The sequence below is a fragment of the Macrotis lagotis genome, chromosome 1, assembly GCF_037893015.1.
Source record: "Macrotis lagotis isolate mMagLag1 chromosome 1, bilby.v1.9.chrom.fasta, whole genome shotgun sequence".
Taxonomy (NCBI): Eukaryota; Metazoa; Chordata; class Mammalia; order Peramelemorphia; family Peramelidae; genus Macrotis; species Macrotis lagotis.
In genome coordinates, this window is record NC_133658.1 from 281,812,875 (window position 1) to 281,830,940 (window position 18,066).

Sequence of the window (18,066 nt, forward strand, 5' to 3'; positions counted from 1 at the left end):
CATATTGATAAGCCAGGCTTAGGGATCCTGCCAGTGACCATAAAGTAGAATCAATCTGATACACTCAAAGATGTACCACAGGATCTACCTTCCTTTGTGGACATATGACTATCTAATCACAATCATAGTTCAATGTACATAAAACAATATGACACTCTAGGACATAGATTTGGAGAATCCTACATTCAGGTTTAGAGGCTAAATAGCTCAAATGAAATCAATGATTCAACTCATTTTCCCTTTATCTTTGGCAGTATTTCTATACTAAAGAATAATTACTTTTTTATTTAATAGTTTTTTTTAATTTTAAGCTTAACTACCTCGAAGGAATAGAATGATAAAAAGCAGGATGGCATTTAATATTATCCAGTGTTTGAACAAATGACTTTTCTATGTTTTTTTGGATGGGAAATGGCCCAGAGTGCAGAATCTATGCTAGAAAGATGTAAGTTTCAGCAAATCCTGTCAAGCTAGAAAGACTATGAGTATGGGCCTGAAGACAATGTGATAGCCACATCTGATGATCAGATATGGAGAGGTTCAGTACCAGAAGGGTGCCTACTAGGTTATTATATCATAGCAGTTCATGAAGACCCAATCTCAACTAAGGCATTGAGGGTGGTATCTCCATGAATGGCAGTAATGGAGTGCCCCATATGGATCCATAAGGCCTGATCCTTTGAGTTAATGGAATATAAATAGGGAATATTGACCTTTCCTATCTCCATATATAGGCATAAGGACAAGTACCAAGGACTACTGTCAACAGCTCAGTTATTTTTAAGTATAGTTCACCTGCTGTCTTCTAGCTAGGCCATGAAATTCCTGTTGAAGATGAACTATTGACCTAAAGTTAGAATGTCTTTTTGCATAAAAGTTTTCTCTAATGATGAACCACTTCATAAAAGTTTAATAGGTATTTAAGTTTCACCTGAATGTGATATAGATGAAATAGGTACTGATAATTCTTCAGAGCCAAGATAAGGTATTTGTGTGCCCCAAAACAGTGAGAAAGGCATGCAGACATCTGAAAATTGTGCCCCTTATATTACTGTCTACCCAAAGCCTTTAGCCTTCACAATAATAATTGATAGAGACTGAACCTGTGATATCACTCTTATGGCAGTTCCCTATGCAGCTTAGTATTGTCTCTTCCAATGCAGGTGAACACTGTCTGACTTATCTTCTTAGAGTTGTCTGAGACACTGAGAGCTAAAGTGATTTGTTTAGAGCCACAAATAAAGCTTGCAGCAGGACTCCCTGGCTTTGGGGCCAGTTCTCTAACTATTCATTGCCTCATGTTACCTCTATGATACACAGGACCTATAACAAAATAATTATATAGTGAAGAATGGGAATTTGATGGAATTTAGATGTATTTTTCTTTTTAATCTTTAAGTTTAAATATAGAATAAATATAAAATAAGAAAAAAAATTTCCATGTGTACGGCAGAACATTAGGATTTCAAAATATAAAGCAATAAATTTCCATTTCAAGAAAGCCTATAAAAATACTAGACATTGTGTTCAAAATTGTCCATCTTTTCTTTGCTTCCTTGTTAGGTTTTCTTTTGTTCTGTGTTGTCCACTTTCTACTTTTATTTCCCCCCTTCCACTTCCCTCCCCACTCCAAAAGGCTACAATTAAACATACACACGCACGCACACACACACACACACACACACACACACATACATAACACACATAAACCCATACATATTCACAGATATCTATAATCATTTACATATATATTTATATGCATACTCTGCTTATTTCCACTTATCCTCTTGTTTCTCTGAAGGTGGATAGTATCTTCCTTCAAAAATCCAATATTTCAGGGGGTGGAGCCAAGATAGTGACAAGAGAGGATTGTGTCTTAGGCGCTCTCTCATGAAACTTATAAACTAAGGACTCTAACTAAATTTTCCAGAAACAGAACCCACAGAGGGACCCAGTGAGGCAGTTCTCCTACTCAAGGTAACCTGGAAAAGAGTAGAAAGGCTCTGCTCCCTGGGGTTGGAGGGGTGGCCCACCAAAGCAAAAGAACTTCAGTCTCCCGGAGGCAGCCCCAGGGAGCTGGGAGCCACGGCTTACAGCAGCGGGGGAGTTTCCTGACCTACACCCCAGGGAGCACTGGGCACAACTTGAGAGAACAGCAGGGGGACCTCTGCCAGAGCGAGCACGTGGAGCCCAGCCCTCAGAGCACACAGTGAGCAGCAAGCAGCACAGTGACCAAGGCAGTCCAGATCCAGGAAACAGAAGTAGGCAGAGCCTGTAAGCAAGAGCCCCCAGGGCATGAGCCCATTGAACCTAGGGAGCAGAGTGAAGAGAGACTGCAGAGCTCTATCCTCTGCCTCTGGAACAGAACACTGGGGTTCTGACCACATTCAGATCCTGTTTGAAGTCTAGCCCCCCCCCCCACAGAAGAGCAGGGCCCCCCCACCTCAGCCCTGTGGCAGGGGGGGCGCTTATGGTCATTCACAGACCAGGAGGGAGGACAGAGCCTCACACACTGAGATCCCTGTGGGAGTGTCCCAAAAGCTCAGGAAGCACCCCCAAAACAGGCTTAGGCTGAGAAAATGAGCAAGCAGAGAAAAAAGGAATACCATTTGAGAAATATTTTGCCTATGAGTCCAAGAAGATGAGGAACACAAGCTCCTGCATCTAAAGACTCCAAGAAAAACAGAAATTGGGCTCAGGCTATAACAGAGCTCAAAAAAGACTTTGAAAATCAAATGAGGGAGATAGAAGAAAAATTGGGAAAAGAAATGAGAGAGATGCAGGAAAAACATGAAAATGAAGTCAGCAGATTAGTCAAGGAAATCCAAAAAAATGTTGAAGAAAATAGCATGCTAAGGGCGGCTAGGTGGCGCAGTGGATAAAGCACCAGCCCTGGAGTCAGGGGTACCTGGGTTCAAATCCGGTCTCAGACACTTAATAATTACCTAGCCGTGTGGCCTTGGGCAAGCCACTTAACCCCATTGCCTTGCAAAAAAAAGAAAAGAAAATAGCATGCTAAAAACCAGCTCAGGTCAAATGGATAAAACAGTTCAAAAAGTTATTGAGAAGAAGAATGCTTTAAAAAGCAGAACTGGCCAGATAGAAAAAGAGATAAGAAAGCTCTCTGAGGAAAATAAATCCTTCAGACAAAGAATAGAACTCAGGGAGATTGATGAATTTACAAGAAATCAGGACTCAATACTTCAAAACCAAAAGAATGAAAAATTAGAAGAAAATGTGAAATATCTCATTGAAAACACAACTGATATGGAAAACAGACTAAGGAAAGATAATTTAAAAATTATTGGAATACCTGAAAGTCATGATCAGGAAAAGAGCCTTGACATCATTTTCAAAGAATTACTACAGAAAATTGCCCTGATATTCTAGAAACAGAGGGCAAAATAGAAATGAAGAGAATCCACCGATCCCCCCGAGAAAGAGATCCAAAAAAAACAACCCCTAGGAATATTATAGCCAAGTCCCAGAACTCCCAAGTCAAAGAGAAAATATTACAAGCAGCCAGAAGGACACAATTTAAATACCGTGGAGCTGCACTCAAGAACTCACAGGACTTAGCAGCAACTACATTAAAAGCTCATAGGGCTTGAAATATAATATACCTGAAGGCAAAAGAGCTTAGAATGCAACTAAGAATCAACTACCCAGCAAAACTGAATGTCCTCTTCCAGGGAAAAAGATGGGTTTTCAATGAACCAGGGGAATTTCAAATGTTCCTGTTGGAATGGCCAGAGCTGAACAGAAGGTTTGATCTTCAAATACAGGACTCAAGTGAAGCATAGAGATTGGAGAAGGGGAAAATATGAGGGACTTAATGATGATGAACTGCATGTATTCCTGCATAGAAAAATGACACTGATAATACTCATATGAACTTTCTCAGTCAATAGAGCAGGTAGAAGGAGATTTTATAGATGAAGGACAGGAGAAAACTGAATTTGAAGATAAAATATGGTGTGAAAATAGAGTCAATAGAAAAAAGGGAAATGTAATGGGAGAAAGAAAAAGGAGAGGGGAAATAGGCCAAGATATTTCATATAATAAGATTTTTCTTTATTACAATGAGCTATTGCAATGATATAGAAGGGGGGAAGGCAAGGGGGAATGAGGGAATCTTTGCTCTCATCAGAGGAGGCTAGGAGAGGAAATAGCATATATACTCAATGTAGTATAGGCATCTGGAGTAAGAAGGGGGGACAGGGGGAAGGGGGATGATGTGAGTGATGGAGGAGAGGATGGACCATGGGGGGGAGTGGTCAGATATAACACATTTTCTTTTTTACTTCTTGCGAGGGGCTGGGATTAGATGGCCTGTCCAGGACCATAGGGCCAGGTAGATGCTGGGCCTAAGGGGTGGTATATGGACTCAGGGCCTCTTGGCCCCAGAGACAAGGATCTGTCTGCTGCGCCACTCAGTTACCCTACAGCAGAGTCAGAGTGAAAGGAGAGAGAAAATATAGTACATGGTAGTGGAGAAGTACAAAAGGAGGTTGTTGCGATCAGCAATGGCAATGGTGGAAAAATATGGAAGTAACTTTTGTGATGGACTTATCATAAAGAATGTGATCCACCCACGACAAAGTTGTTGGGGTTGGAACAAAGATTGGAGTACATTTTTTATTATTATTTTGGGGGGGGAGTGCAGGGCAAATGGGGCTGGCCGACCTGCTTGGGGCCACATAGCAGGGTGATCATTGGGTGTCTGAGGCTGGATTTGGACCCAGATACTCCTGGCTCAAGGGCCAGTGCTCTGTCTGCCACCTGGCCACCCCTACTATTATTACTATTTCATTTTATTTTGGGTCTTTTTTTCTTGGTTTTTGCAGAGCAGTGGGGTTGGGGTGGCTTGCATGTCACACAGCTGGGTGATTGTTGGGTGTACAGGGCCAGATATGGGCTTGGGTGCTCCTGGCTCCAGGGCTGGTGCTCCGTCCACTGTGCCAACCTGGTCATACCTACAATTATTATTTTTTTGATTTCATTTCAACTTTTTTCTCTCCCCTTTATCGCTCAGGTGAGTCTATAATTTTTTTGGGGGGAGGGACTCTTAAGAATATTTTATTAATGTATAAAAAACATTATTTGTACAAAATGAGAATAAATAAATATTAAAGAAAAAAAGAAAAAAGTCCAATATTTCCTTATTTTTCTAAATTCACTAGTTCATTATTTCCCCCACCACAGCAATATTTAACCTTATACAGTCTAGTTATTTTAAATAGTCTAAAATAATATTAGTATGACTAACATGCTGTATAGTTTCCCTTTTCTATTTTGATTAAATCTATTTTGGCTTTAACTTTAAAATCATAATTACTGCCCTGCTTATTTACATAATAAATTCTATTCCTGACCTTTATTCCTATGTTTGTATGTATCTCATTTTTATAATATTTCCTGAAAGCAACATATTGAGTTCAAATTTTTAATCTACTATGTTTTCATTAAGATGTACACTGAAAAAAAAAGATCAAGTCAAAAAATGTTTCTCATTGTATTTCTGCCCATGTGTTATGCCCAAGACAACCTTTTTACCATTAGTCCTAGTTCGGTAACACCTAAACAGCATTAAATGCAGTTTTTAAAAAGGGAAAGACTATTGAGTGGGAACTGGGAGGAGTATCCTAATAAATAAGAATATAATAAATACTATAAATGATAACTTCAGAGTCTGTGATGCAAGACCTAAGAGGGAAAAATAGGAGAAGGTTAGGGTTGTCTCGCTGTAAAGATCCCCTAATGTTATTATATGCTAAAGTAGAAACATATTTTATTCTCATATTACTTACTAAAGCCCCACTTTCCCTAACATTCTTGGATTTGGTTGTAAGCATCATTACTTTAAAGCTTTGATCCTATTTCTTTCTCTGTCTATAAACTCTGTAAGAGCAGAGACCATGTCTTAATTATTTTGGTATTTCTCCTAGTCCCTAATACACATAATGGATGTTTACTAAATAATTGGATGAATAATGCTTTTCATCTTGCTTTTATCTCCAGAATAGATCTAAAGATGGAATATTAAGCAAATCACTTGTCTTCAGGGAAGGGAAAAGATCCATCATAAGATGCCACAGAGCAAAAATCCCTCACTAGACATTAAAATAGACCCTGGGGACCTCATAAACAACTTGTCAAAGAAAGCTTCTAATTGTCTTTTACCACCCAACCTAAGGACCTGTGAGCAGGGGAGGCAGAACCTCCCCTAACATCACGAAAAGTAAAAAAGATAAAATGTTAATAACTGATCTGTTATCTGTTATATATGTAATTTCTGTATAATACCAAGTATTTTCACAGACAAAAACAAGTGAATTTGCCTATTTTAACCTTAAATACAGGGAAAGACATGAAGTAAAGTAGGGTGAGTCATGCCTCACCTCAGGTTGCACAATTCCTCCCACACCAGGCTGAACACAGATAAGCACATGTCTGATCCTCTTTCTGTGTCACTAGAGTAATGTTTTTAGACACTTTTATTATTATACCCATTTTCCTTTTGTTTGTTTTTTTTAAGTCAAAGGGCTTAAGTGACTTGCCCAAGGTCACACAGCTAAGTAAGTGTCTGAGGTCAGATTTGAACTCAGGTCCTCCTGACTCCATGACTGATGTTCTATCCACTGCACCACTTAGCTGCTCCAATATATACCCATTTTCCCTAATTTAGATGATCTATTTAGTCGAGGTGAACTATTTAACATATATATATATATATATATATATATATATATATATATATATGATATTTAGTATTGATTTTGATTTTAACTGCCTGAAAAACCACTGGGTGAAGCAGCCAATAAAGATGTCTCATTGAATTGATATGCCTGTGATAACTCTATTAGGCTCATACTTGACTTTGATACTATTTGTGATTCCCTAGTCATGGACCCCACCACATGTCACTGATCCACCACCACACCAGTCCTATATATCTTTTTCCTTATTCACATTTTTTTTAGTTTTTGCAAGGCAATGAGGTTGAGTGACTTGCCCAAGGCCACACGGCTAGGTGATTATTAAGTGTCTGAGGCTGGATTTGAACTCAGGTACTCCTGACTCCAGGACCAGTGCTCTATCCACTGCACCACCTAGCTGCCCCTCCTTATTCACATATTGAAATAAATATCTTAGACAAATGGTTAAATTTAGCACTACAGGGCTGACTGTTCATTCTAATGAAGCAGACACAGACCCATAGACATGGGCCCAGACAAGAGAACTATAACTGCCACCATTCTGCCATGCAATTACCTTTGCCTGTCCCTGAAATTCCCACCATAAGAGTTATAATCAATTAGATAATAATTATATTGTCATCTTCAAAAGGCTATAGCAATTCAATTCACTGTCTTTAAAGAATAGGAGCTCTTGGGCACATAGTAGATTAGATTAGTCAGTGGTCACCTGATGCCCAAGAAGGTAAGATACACAAGGAGAATATGGCAAGGATAAGATCTAATATTGGAAAACAGAGAGGGACAAAGTGTGGTAAGTGGGGAGAAATCCCCAGCTTAGCAGGTGTACAGGTTGGACACAAAGGAGAAGAAGCAAACTTGACAGAAGACAAAGAATTTAAAAGATGTCTGGCCAACTTTTTAGTTATTTATGCAATGAAAATTCTTAATAGAAAAATTTTTGACAGTGAATATAACCAAAGATATCTGAAATGGCATGTCTTTTAAAACTTTTTTTAAAATTTTATTTAAGGCAATGGGGTTAAGTGACTTGCCCAAGGTCACACAGCTAGGTAATTATTAAGTGTCTGAGGCCAGATTTGAACTCAGGTACTCCTGATTCCAGGGCCAGTGTCCTATCTAGGGCATCACCTACCTGCTCCCAAAAATGGCATTTTCTTTTTAAAAAAATTCTTTCCAATTACACACAAAGATAGTTTTCAAAATTCATCCTTTTGCAAGCTTTTGATTTCCACAATTTTCTACCACTCTCCCCATGGCAGGGAACAATCTGATATAGGTTGAACATTGTACAATTGTATGTGTGTGTTTTGGGGCGGGGGAAGGATCATGAGAAAGAAAGGGGAAATTAAAAGAAAGAAAGACACAACATAAAAGTTTTAAAAAGTGAACATAGCATCTTTTGCTCTGCATTCAAACTCCAGTTTTTTCTCTGAATGTGGATGGCATTTTCCATAACAGGTCTCTCAGATAGGAGCTGCATCCATCAGAGTTGATCACCTCACAATATTACTGCTAATGTGTACAATGTTCTTCTGTTTGTGCTCACTGCACTCAGCATCAGTTCATGCAAGTCTTTCTAGGCTTTTCTAAGTCTGGCCACTCATGGTTTATATACAATTAACTTGTTCAACTGTTCCCCAATTAATGTACTCAAAATCATTCATTTTGCAATTTATAATGTTTTCTTATCTCTTGTTTGATTTTAAAACTCCCCCTTTCTTGATCTAACAGATAGACTGTTCCTTGTTCTCCTAATTGGCTTATAGTGTTACCCTTTTTGTCTAAATCTCATACCCATATTTTAATCTTATCTTGGTATAGGATGAGAGATGGTAGTCTATGCTTAATTTTTGCCATATGCTTTTCCAGTTTTCCTAGCAGTTTGTCATCAAATAGTGATTTCTTAGTTCAGAAATTGAAGTCTTGGGTTTATCAAACAGATTACTAGTTATTTACTACTGTTTCCACTGATGGACTTCTCTATTTCTTAGTATCAGATAATTTTGATGACAGCCACTTTATAATATAGTTTTAGACCTGGTATTCCTTTGCAGTTTTTTCATTAATTCCCTTGATATGCTTGCTCTTTTGTTCCTCCTGTTGTTACTATTTTTTCTAGCTCTATAAAATAATTTTTAGATAATTTGATTGGAATGGCACTGAATAATTTAAGTAGCATTATTTTTTATTATATTAGCTCAACCTACCCATAAGCAATTCATATTTTCCCAAATTGTTTAGATCTGACTATTTGTGTGAAGTGTTTGTAATTGTGATCATATAGTTTCTGGGTTTGTCTGGGGAAATTCCCAAGTATTTTCACTTGTCTACAATTACTGTAAATGAGATTTCTCTTTCTATCTCTTGCTATTGGGTTTTGTTGGTAATGTATAGAAAAGCTGATGATTTGGTGGGTTTATTTTATATCCTGCTATTTTGTCAAAGTTGTTCATTGTTTCAAGTTATTTTTTTAGTTGATTTTCTAGAGTTCTCTAAGTATACCATTGTATCATCTGCAAAGAGTTTAGTTTCCTCATTGCCTATTCTAATGCTTTCAAATTCTGAGAGAGAGGGAGGCTAAAGTCCCCTGCTAATATAGCTTTGTTGTCAATGTTTTCCTGTAACTCCTTTAGCTTCTCCTCTAAGAATTTGGATGTCATACCACTTGGTGCATATCTTTTCAATATTGATATTACTTCATTGTCTATGGTACCTTTTTAACAAAGATGTAGTTTCCTTCCTTATACCTTTTGATTAGATCTATTTTTACTTTTGCCTTGTCTGAGATCAAGATTGCTACCCCTTTTTTACTTCACCTGAAGCATAACACATTTTGTTCCAGCCTTTTACCTTTTCTCTTGTGTTCTCTCTGCATCAAATGTATTTTTTGTAAATACTTTTTAAGATTCTGCTATCTGATTCTGTTTTATGGAAGAGTTCATCCTATTCATATTCAGAATTTTGATTACTAACACTGATTTCCCTCTATCCCATCTTTCTGTATTTCTTTTCTCTCCTTTCACCTTACTCCTCCCTCAATCTGCCCTCCCTTCTATCAGCTTCTCCCTTTCATCTTTTACTTTTCCCCCTCCCTTTTATAAGCCCTTCCCTTCCCTTTTCTTTCATCTTCCCCTCCTACTTCTCTAAAGGATAGGATAAATTACTAAACCCAATTGGGAATGTATGTTCTTCTGTCTTTGAACAAAATCTGTTGAGAGATTTATTCAGTGTTCGCAACCTCCCTTCTTTCCCTCTATAGGTCCTTTGTGCCTCTTCATGTGGTGTTATTTATTCTCTTATGCTTCTGCTTTCTTCCAGTATAATCATTTTTTTCATGTTTTGACTGTTTTTTTACCCATCACTCTCTAAGCATACTTCCTTTCAACAAAAAATAAAAGCACAATTCTCACGGGTTATGAGCATCATCACGTCATTATCACTTCAGACCAATACTCTGTCCAAATATGCTCCCCTCAACTGTCTCATTAGAAGACACATTAGTGTCTTAAGCATCATATCATAATTTATATTCACCCTCTCTGTCCAAGCATGCTCCCTTTCAATTGTCCCAATAGAAATATATTACATCATCTTATACCCACATCCTCTGAGTACATTCCCTCAAACTGTCCCAAGAGTAATTCAGTGTGTAAGAGTTAAAAATGTCACTACATCATAGTCAATTTATATACCCGCACTCTCTGTCCAAGTATATTCCCTTAAACTGTTCCAATAGAAATTGGAAGTTACAAGTATTGTCTTCCTGTGTAGTGATATAAACAGTTTAATTTTATTGACTAATTTTTTTTTCCTTTCTGCTTAGCTTTATGCATCTCTTGAGCCTTGAATTTGAAGATCAAATTTTTTGTTTCAGTTCTGGTCTTTCTATCAGGTTAAGTTTGAAAGTTCTCTGTTTTGTTAAAAATCCATCTTTCCCCCTGATATATGCTGAATAAGCTAGTTGGTTCTTGGTTATAATCCAATCTCCTTTGTCCTCTGGAATATCACATTCCAGGCCCTCTGATTCTTTAATGTTGAAAGCTAACAAGTTATGTTTAATCCTGACTGTGGATCCCTGGTATTTCTATTGCTTTTTTGCTTGCAGTATTTTCTCCTTTAGATGATTATTCCGAAGTTTGACTACAAAATTCCTTCAAGTTTTCATCTTGGGATCTCTGGAGTTGTTCGATGGATTCTTTCAAGAACTATTTATCTTTTTTTCCCCCTAGGATATAAGAGCAGTTTTCACTGATAATTTCATGAAAGATATTTTCTGGGCTCTTTTTTTTTGTTGCGGCTTTCAGGTAGATATTAATTTGTAAATTATTTCTCCTGGATCTATTGTACAGGTCAGTCTTTTTTTTTTAGAGATACTTTAAATTTCTAATTTTCCCACCTTTTGGTTTTAGTTTCTTCAGTTAGCTTTTTCTGTTTTCTTTTTCCTTTTGGCCAATATTACTTTTAAAGGTATTGTTTTCTTCAATTTTTTCATAGTTCTCCTACATGATTCTTATTTCTTTTCTTGATCTTTAAGTTTTTTTGAGTTCTTACCTTTTTTACTAATTCATGGTCCCCTTTGAGGCTTCACATATAGGCATGTTGTCACTGCTTTCCTCTTCTGAGAAGGCATTTTTATTTTCTTTATCAGAATATTACCTTTCCATGGTTAGTACTCTTTTTTTAAAAGCATTTTGAAAGTTGACCTCTGCTCCTATGGCCTAGGGGATATAATCCAAGCTTTTTTGTGTTGGGAGCTGGTGGGGTCTGGTCCCTGGTTTTCTACTTTGGCATTTCAGGTCCTTGCAGTTTGCTTCCTGCATTAGGGTGGTCCAACCCAGTCTTGCCTGCTATAGCAGCATTCCAGGGCTCAAAGTTTACCTCTCCTGTCTTCACTGGGCTGAACTTCCCTTTTACACATAAAAGATAAACTTATCCTTAAGGTTCCCTCCAAGATATCTTGAGCTAAAAAATTGTTTCATTCTGTTTTTTTAAGGGTTCTGTCACTTTAGGGTCTGTTTAAAGGCTTCATTTAAAGTTGTTTCAGGAAAGGCTCCAGTAGCTTCCTAGCTTTGCACACCATATTGGCTCTGCCCAGAAGTCCCTAGACATTATTTTCATAATTGATATGGGAATGAATTCTAACAGCCATGGAATTTAATTTACCTTTTCTATAGGTAATTTGCAGTCATCCAAGTAGATGATACCATTGTCTAAATTTTCATAGGACCATAGATTTAAATTAGAAGTGACCTTGGAAGTGATTTAACCCAACCCTTTCAATTCTGTAGATGAGGAAACAAGTAAGTTAAATGACTTACCCAGTCACATAGCTACTAAGTGGCAAATTCAAGATCCAAATTTATGCCCTAACTTCAGATTCAACACTCTCCACTGCATTGTTTTATCCTTTATTTTTTCCTTTAAGTACTACTTGTTGCTGTCTTCTACCATGATGGCATGTGTAAGAGGTGAAAACACAAACACAATGTTTAGGATGTTCCAGCTTGCATTGAAACCTCACAGGGAGCTCCTGGTGTCCTCTGAGGTAGCAGTATCATTATCTTGCGAATGGCCTACCTGTTCGTGCTTCACCATTAGGATTTTGTGCTGTTCTCCAGTCTTTAAGCTGTGGTCTTTTTTGTTCTCCAAACATCTAGAAGTGGTTAGAATAGCAAAAATTATATAACGTTCCAAACATGTTGTTCTATAAACACTTCCAAAAACTGGTTTTATGGTTAAATCTCAATTATTCATGTATTAGCATGGGGTGTAGATAATCCAAAAATTACTAATATTTGCCTTTGGAATGCAGGGGCTTTAAACATTCCTGATTCTATATGTATCTAGTGGAGAAGCAGCCACAAACTTCTCTGTGAATAATTTGGAACAGACAGCTTGAAAATGATCACACTTGCTTTAGCTAGCTGTGGTCAGTCCAGTTGGCTTAGACTAAACCACACATATATAAAAAGAAAAAGCTCACTAGGTTCTATCTTTGTTTAGACCAGTTATCTTCATAAAGAGAAAAACTCTGTTCCTTAGCCAAAAACTGAGCTCTAACGCTGAACCTATCACCAGGTTTGGTCAAAGGAAGAACTTTAACTGTCTAATTACATCCTTCATTCAACAGACATAATAATTTAGTCACTGATAATCTATCTGGAAGAGGATCAACATACTCCCTAACTACAAATGTCCCAATGCTTTCATTTTAAACTTTTTCCTTTCCTCACTCCTCCAAATTCTGGCTCTCACTGAGATCTAACTACCTCCTATGACATGCAATCTTTAACCACCCAAGAACAGTTGAACTTTTATTCACATCTCCTTCACTTCTTGGTCATGGTTGGGGGACTCTATATACTCTTTACTTCCCATTACCACTTCCAGATTCTCCTACTTTGACATTCATTCAATCCAGATTTATTATCTAATTAAAATCACTATTATGTACCAAACCCCAGGACTCTTCTTACCATCCTCACTAAGTTCAGTTTCTTTCTATCTATGTCTAAATATAAAAATTTATGTGTGTGTATATATATATATATATATATATATATATATATAATACACATATTCTTTCTTCAAAACCCTTCAAATATCCTAAACTGTCTTCTTTTTCAATCTATACATTTCCAATGACTCCCTTCATAATCTTGCTCTTGCCATATTTTATCATTCCACCTTCCTCTTTGTTACAATCCTTATACCTATTCTTCATCTTCACCAAGATCTCTATTCCCTCCACCCCTTAGTTCTTTACTAGGCCATCACTCTTGCAGTGTCTATCCTCTCTCCTCTTATGTTTGAATTCCCTTTCTCTTCTCCTATCATTTATTTTGAGCAGCTAGATGGCACAGTGGACAGAGCACTTGCCTTGGAGTTAGGAGGGTGGGAGTTCAAATCCAACCTGAAACATGGGTACTCACTGTGTGACCTTGAGCAAGTCCCTTAATCCTGATTGCTTTGCATCCAGGGCTGTCGCCAGTAGTTCTGATTCATATCTGGCCACTGGATCCAGACCTTTCTCACTTAAGTCCAATTCATGTGTTTGTCATGGTATCACCTCCCTAATATTATAGTCTTTTTTGAGAATGAAAGACAAACATCATCATCATCACTTGTTGTGATTTGCCGAGTTCTGCCTTGGAATGCTCATGCCATCCACTGCCACTGATGAACAAACTAGGAAAAAATATAAAACTGGACTGTCCAATACATATCTTCATCTGATCCTTCATGGAAGCAAAGGCAATCTTTTTACCCCTCCATAATCAATGCATTATACCAAAATTTTTTTTAACTCTCTGTATGTCTCTCATGCGCACACTTCCCCCATCCCTCAACAAAGGATTTTACCTCATACTACACAATAAAAAAACTGGAACTATTCAGTAGGTGCTCCTTCTTTTTCCCTCCTCTTTTTCTCATCTTTCATCACTCACATTTCTTCCTCATTATCTCCTTCACCCAAAAGACTGTTCTCTTTCCTTTGCCAAGGCAAATTTCTCTGCATGTCCCCTAAATCCAATTCTTCTTTTCTCTAGCAGATTTCTTCCTCTATAATCACCACTATAATCTCTCACTAATTTTTAAATTCAATTTTATTTTCAGTTCTTCAATATTAATTTCAGTTTTATTTTCATTTGCTTCCCACTTCACTTCTTTGCCTTTCAGAAAGCAAGAATAGCAAAAGCCATTACAAACCTATATAGACAAGCAAAATAAATCCATGCATTGACCACATAAAAAAAAAAGAAATGCTTCAAATCTGTATTCTGAGTCCATCAGCATCACTTCTCTTTCTGGCAATAGATAGCATTGCTTCATATCATGAGTCCTCTAAAATTGTAGTTGGTCACTGTTTCTCACTAGTCTTCAATCTAATCCATCAACCAGCTACTTCATTCATACACAAAAATATGTCCCCCCCCCAACCTTTTAAGAAAAGCCCTTCACTTGATCCAACCATCCCCATTAGTTATCCTATGCCTTCCCTCCTTTTCTTCACTAAACTCTTTAGAAAGCCATCTTCAATTAGTGCCTCTGCTTCCTCGCCCTCTTACCCTTCTAATCCCTATGTAATCTGGCTTTCAGATGAAATTACTCATTCTAAAGTTACTAATGGTCTCTGACAATTCTAATTCCTTATATTTTCATTCCTTTCAACATTAATGATCACCTTCTTCTCCTGGATATACTCATCTCTCTGAGTTTTCATAACAGTGCTCTTTCCTGATTCTCCTACCCATATGACCTTTCCTTCTTATTCTCCTTTACTGGACCTTCATTCAGATTCCAACCTCTATGTTTTCTCTTGTCCTCTAAATTCTCTCTCTTGAGCTGCCATGGTTCAGTTATAATCTCCAATTAGGTGACTTTCCGATCAATTTCTCTAGCCCTAATTTCTCTTCTGAGCTCTAGTCCACCGTCACCCAACTACCTCTTAGACATCTAAAATTGAATTTCTCATAGATACTTAAACCCAGCATATTCAAAACTAAACTCAGTTATCTTTCTGCCCAACTTTGCTGTTGCCATTGATAGCATCATTATCTTCACAGTCACCCAGGCTTGAAACCTAGGTATCATCTTCAATTCTTAATTTTCACTAACTCTACAATCCAATCTGCCACCAAGTCCTATCAATTTTACCTTTGTAACATCTCTCATTTATGTCCCCTTCTTTCTAAATACAGCTGCTGCCCTTATCCTAGATTATTGCAATAGTCTGATGGTTGTTCTCCCTGTCTCATATCTCTCCCCATTCATCTGCCAACATGATCTTCCCAAAGCACAGATCATCATGTCACCTCCCCTCATTCCATCAGATCTAGTGACTCCCCATTACTACCTCCAGAGCAGAATAGAAAATCCTCATTTTGACCTCTTCCTACCTTTCTAGTCTTCTTACCAGTATCACTGACTTTCTAGCTATTCCTCACCCACTATGTCTTTTGTTGTACTTGCTGTCTGTCCACTGGCATTCTTTAAAAGTCAGTTCAAATTGTACCTTTTATAAGAAGCCTTTCCTGATTTCTCTTACCCCCCCCCCTTTTTGTGCTTTCCTCTGAGATAATTTCCCATTTCTACTGTCTATATCTTACTTGGAGATAGTTGTTTGTAGTTATTTCTTCCACAAGAAAGTGCACTCCGAGAGAGCAGGGATTGTATTTTTTTCTTTCTCTACATCACTAGCTCAGTGCCTGATGCCCTGATGCATATTAAAAACTTAATAAATGGTTACCTTTAATTAAAAACCTGTTATCTTATTATGTAATTTTGCTATCTCTTATACTTTTTGTTTCTTCCTTAAGGATATGTTTTCTCTCTCATCATATTCAGCTTAGATCAGTGTATACCATTGAAACAATGTCTGTCTTCTGGGGGGGGAGGGAAGCAAGATTAGGGGAAAAATTGTAAAATTAAAAATAAAATCTTTCTTTAAAAAAACTTAATAAATGTTGATTGAGGGAACTACCAATTCCCTTTCTTCACCACAGGATTAATTCCTCACAAGTCTGCTCACAGATTAACTAAACTAAACACACACACACACACACACACACACACACACACACACACACACACACACAATCTCCACACAGTCATCTCACAAATACTCTGGGTCATGAGGCACTTTAGATAAGAATGCACAAATGAGCTCAACTCAATGCAATTTACCCTCCTTGATAGGGATATACCTTAGAAGCCAAATCCAAGCTGAATAGACATCATCTTGTTAACTGAAGGACAAAATACTTTTGAATTACCTTTTACTGATTTCTTTCCCTTTAAAAAATGCTATTTCTGATTGTTTACCATTGAATCTTCCATAGATGATATAACTCAAGTAGAGGCAAATCCTCACCCAAAAGGCTGATTTTCCAGATAACCCTTCATATTCCTTCTAGAGTTAAAATTCTTAGACTACATACTAGAACAGGCAGAAGACAGAAAGATAATGAGGCATGTTATCAGGTTAAATAAACATTAGCTCACGCTTTCTGATGCTCAAGCCATGTTAATTCAGCTGAGATTTTATCCTGCAGGGCTTTTTCCCGGAGCTTAAAGAGGGCTGTCTGGAACTGGGCTTTTAGTTCTTCTTCCCTTAAGCATGAATCAGTCTTCTTCAGGTTGAAGTGGTCCAAAAGGCAAGACTGATTGATTTCATTCCTCTGGAAGCAATGAAAGAAGAGATTCCTGTGTCATTTTCCAAGTGACCAAAAGAAGTGTCTCAGAAATAACAGTTCCCTCCCTTTGAAATGTGAAATGTGCTTCCTAGAAGGTCCAACATGGCCCCAAGTATTTCCTCTATTATTTATCCCAAAGTTGTCCTATCATTATAATTACTAATGGATTAGGCAACCAAGATAGTCATGCTCTCCAGAAAACTTCTATCAAAATGTCCACGTTATCTTTGAGTAGTAAATTCTACCACTAGACAAGTTAGTTTACTTTCACCTTGAAAGACACTGGAAGCCTCATCTCTGAAGTGAGAGAATTAAAAATATGATAGGCAACAAGCCTTGCAAGGTGGTAAAATAGGATTAATCCAAGTTTTAGGGACTTCTAAGAGTAACCCCTTCAAAAAGGTTAAATTATAAAGGAATAAAAAGCATTGCGAAATGGAACAATGAATGTGTAGTAATACTTGCAAGAGAAATACAGTTATTGGAATCTGGTCCTGAAGCTACCCTCATACCTGGCTGCTGTTCAAGTGGTCATCTCTAGGGAGTTCCTTGCCAATTTCATAACCAGAACCAGATAAGGATGACCATGTAGTGGAGTAGGATGTTGTACTATCTTGCTTCCCTCTTCCCCTTTCAGTCTCTAAGGATGGAAAATATTCAATCAAGTTTGGGTCAGTGAGTGCTTTACAGAATGAGAGATTGGGGAGCTTCATTTCTTTGGAAACTTTTATAGAATATAAAAGTTAAGCTTAAACCTGGCAATTTAGCATGATGTTTTTCTTCCACATAAGAATATTCACCCAAGGCAGTCAATATTTCCATCAAGTCAAAAAATTCAGAGAATTGAATAATGCCACTTAAAGTTCAAATTATATAAAAACTCCACATTTTGTACAATGAAAACAAATAAATTTGGATTTTTGATGAAATACTTCTGACACCAGGATTAGCCTAGTCATAGCTTGCCTTAGGACATGCTTATCTGTGACATGAATGAGGAAAGATTGAGGAATAGGAGCAAAGCTGAATTATTTAATCGTTTGATTCCCATTTTCACTTGACTTATCAGACAATGGTTATTATAGTGAGAGTCGAGCTAGACATATGGAAGTATTTATCAATTATGATCATATTTACATTGTTGGATT

At 37.4% G+C, this 18,066-nt stretch overlaps 1 protein-coding gene across 4 annotated transcripts in view; it reads right to left on the bottom strand.

The window, feature by feature from the left end:
- Positions 1-18,066, bottom strand: part of CCDC187 (coiled-coil domain containing 187) — a 130,496-nt gene that overhangs the window by 37,980 nt on the left and 74,450 nt on the right. For all 4 annotated transcript variants that reach the window (XM_074210687.1, XM_074210686.1, XM_074210688.1 and 1 more), the window contains 3 exons: positions 17,431-17,558; positions 16,728-16,903; positions 12,300-12,375 (listed from right to left, as the gene is read on the bottom strand). In XM_074210687.1, the coding sequence (XP_074066788.1) occupies positions 12,300-12,375; positions 16,728-16,903; positions 17,431-17,558 (380 nt within the window). The remainder of the gene's footprint in view (positions 1-12,299; positions 12,376-16,727; positions 16,904-17,430; positions 17,559-18,066) is intronic.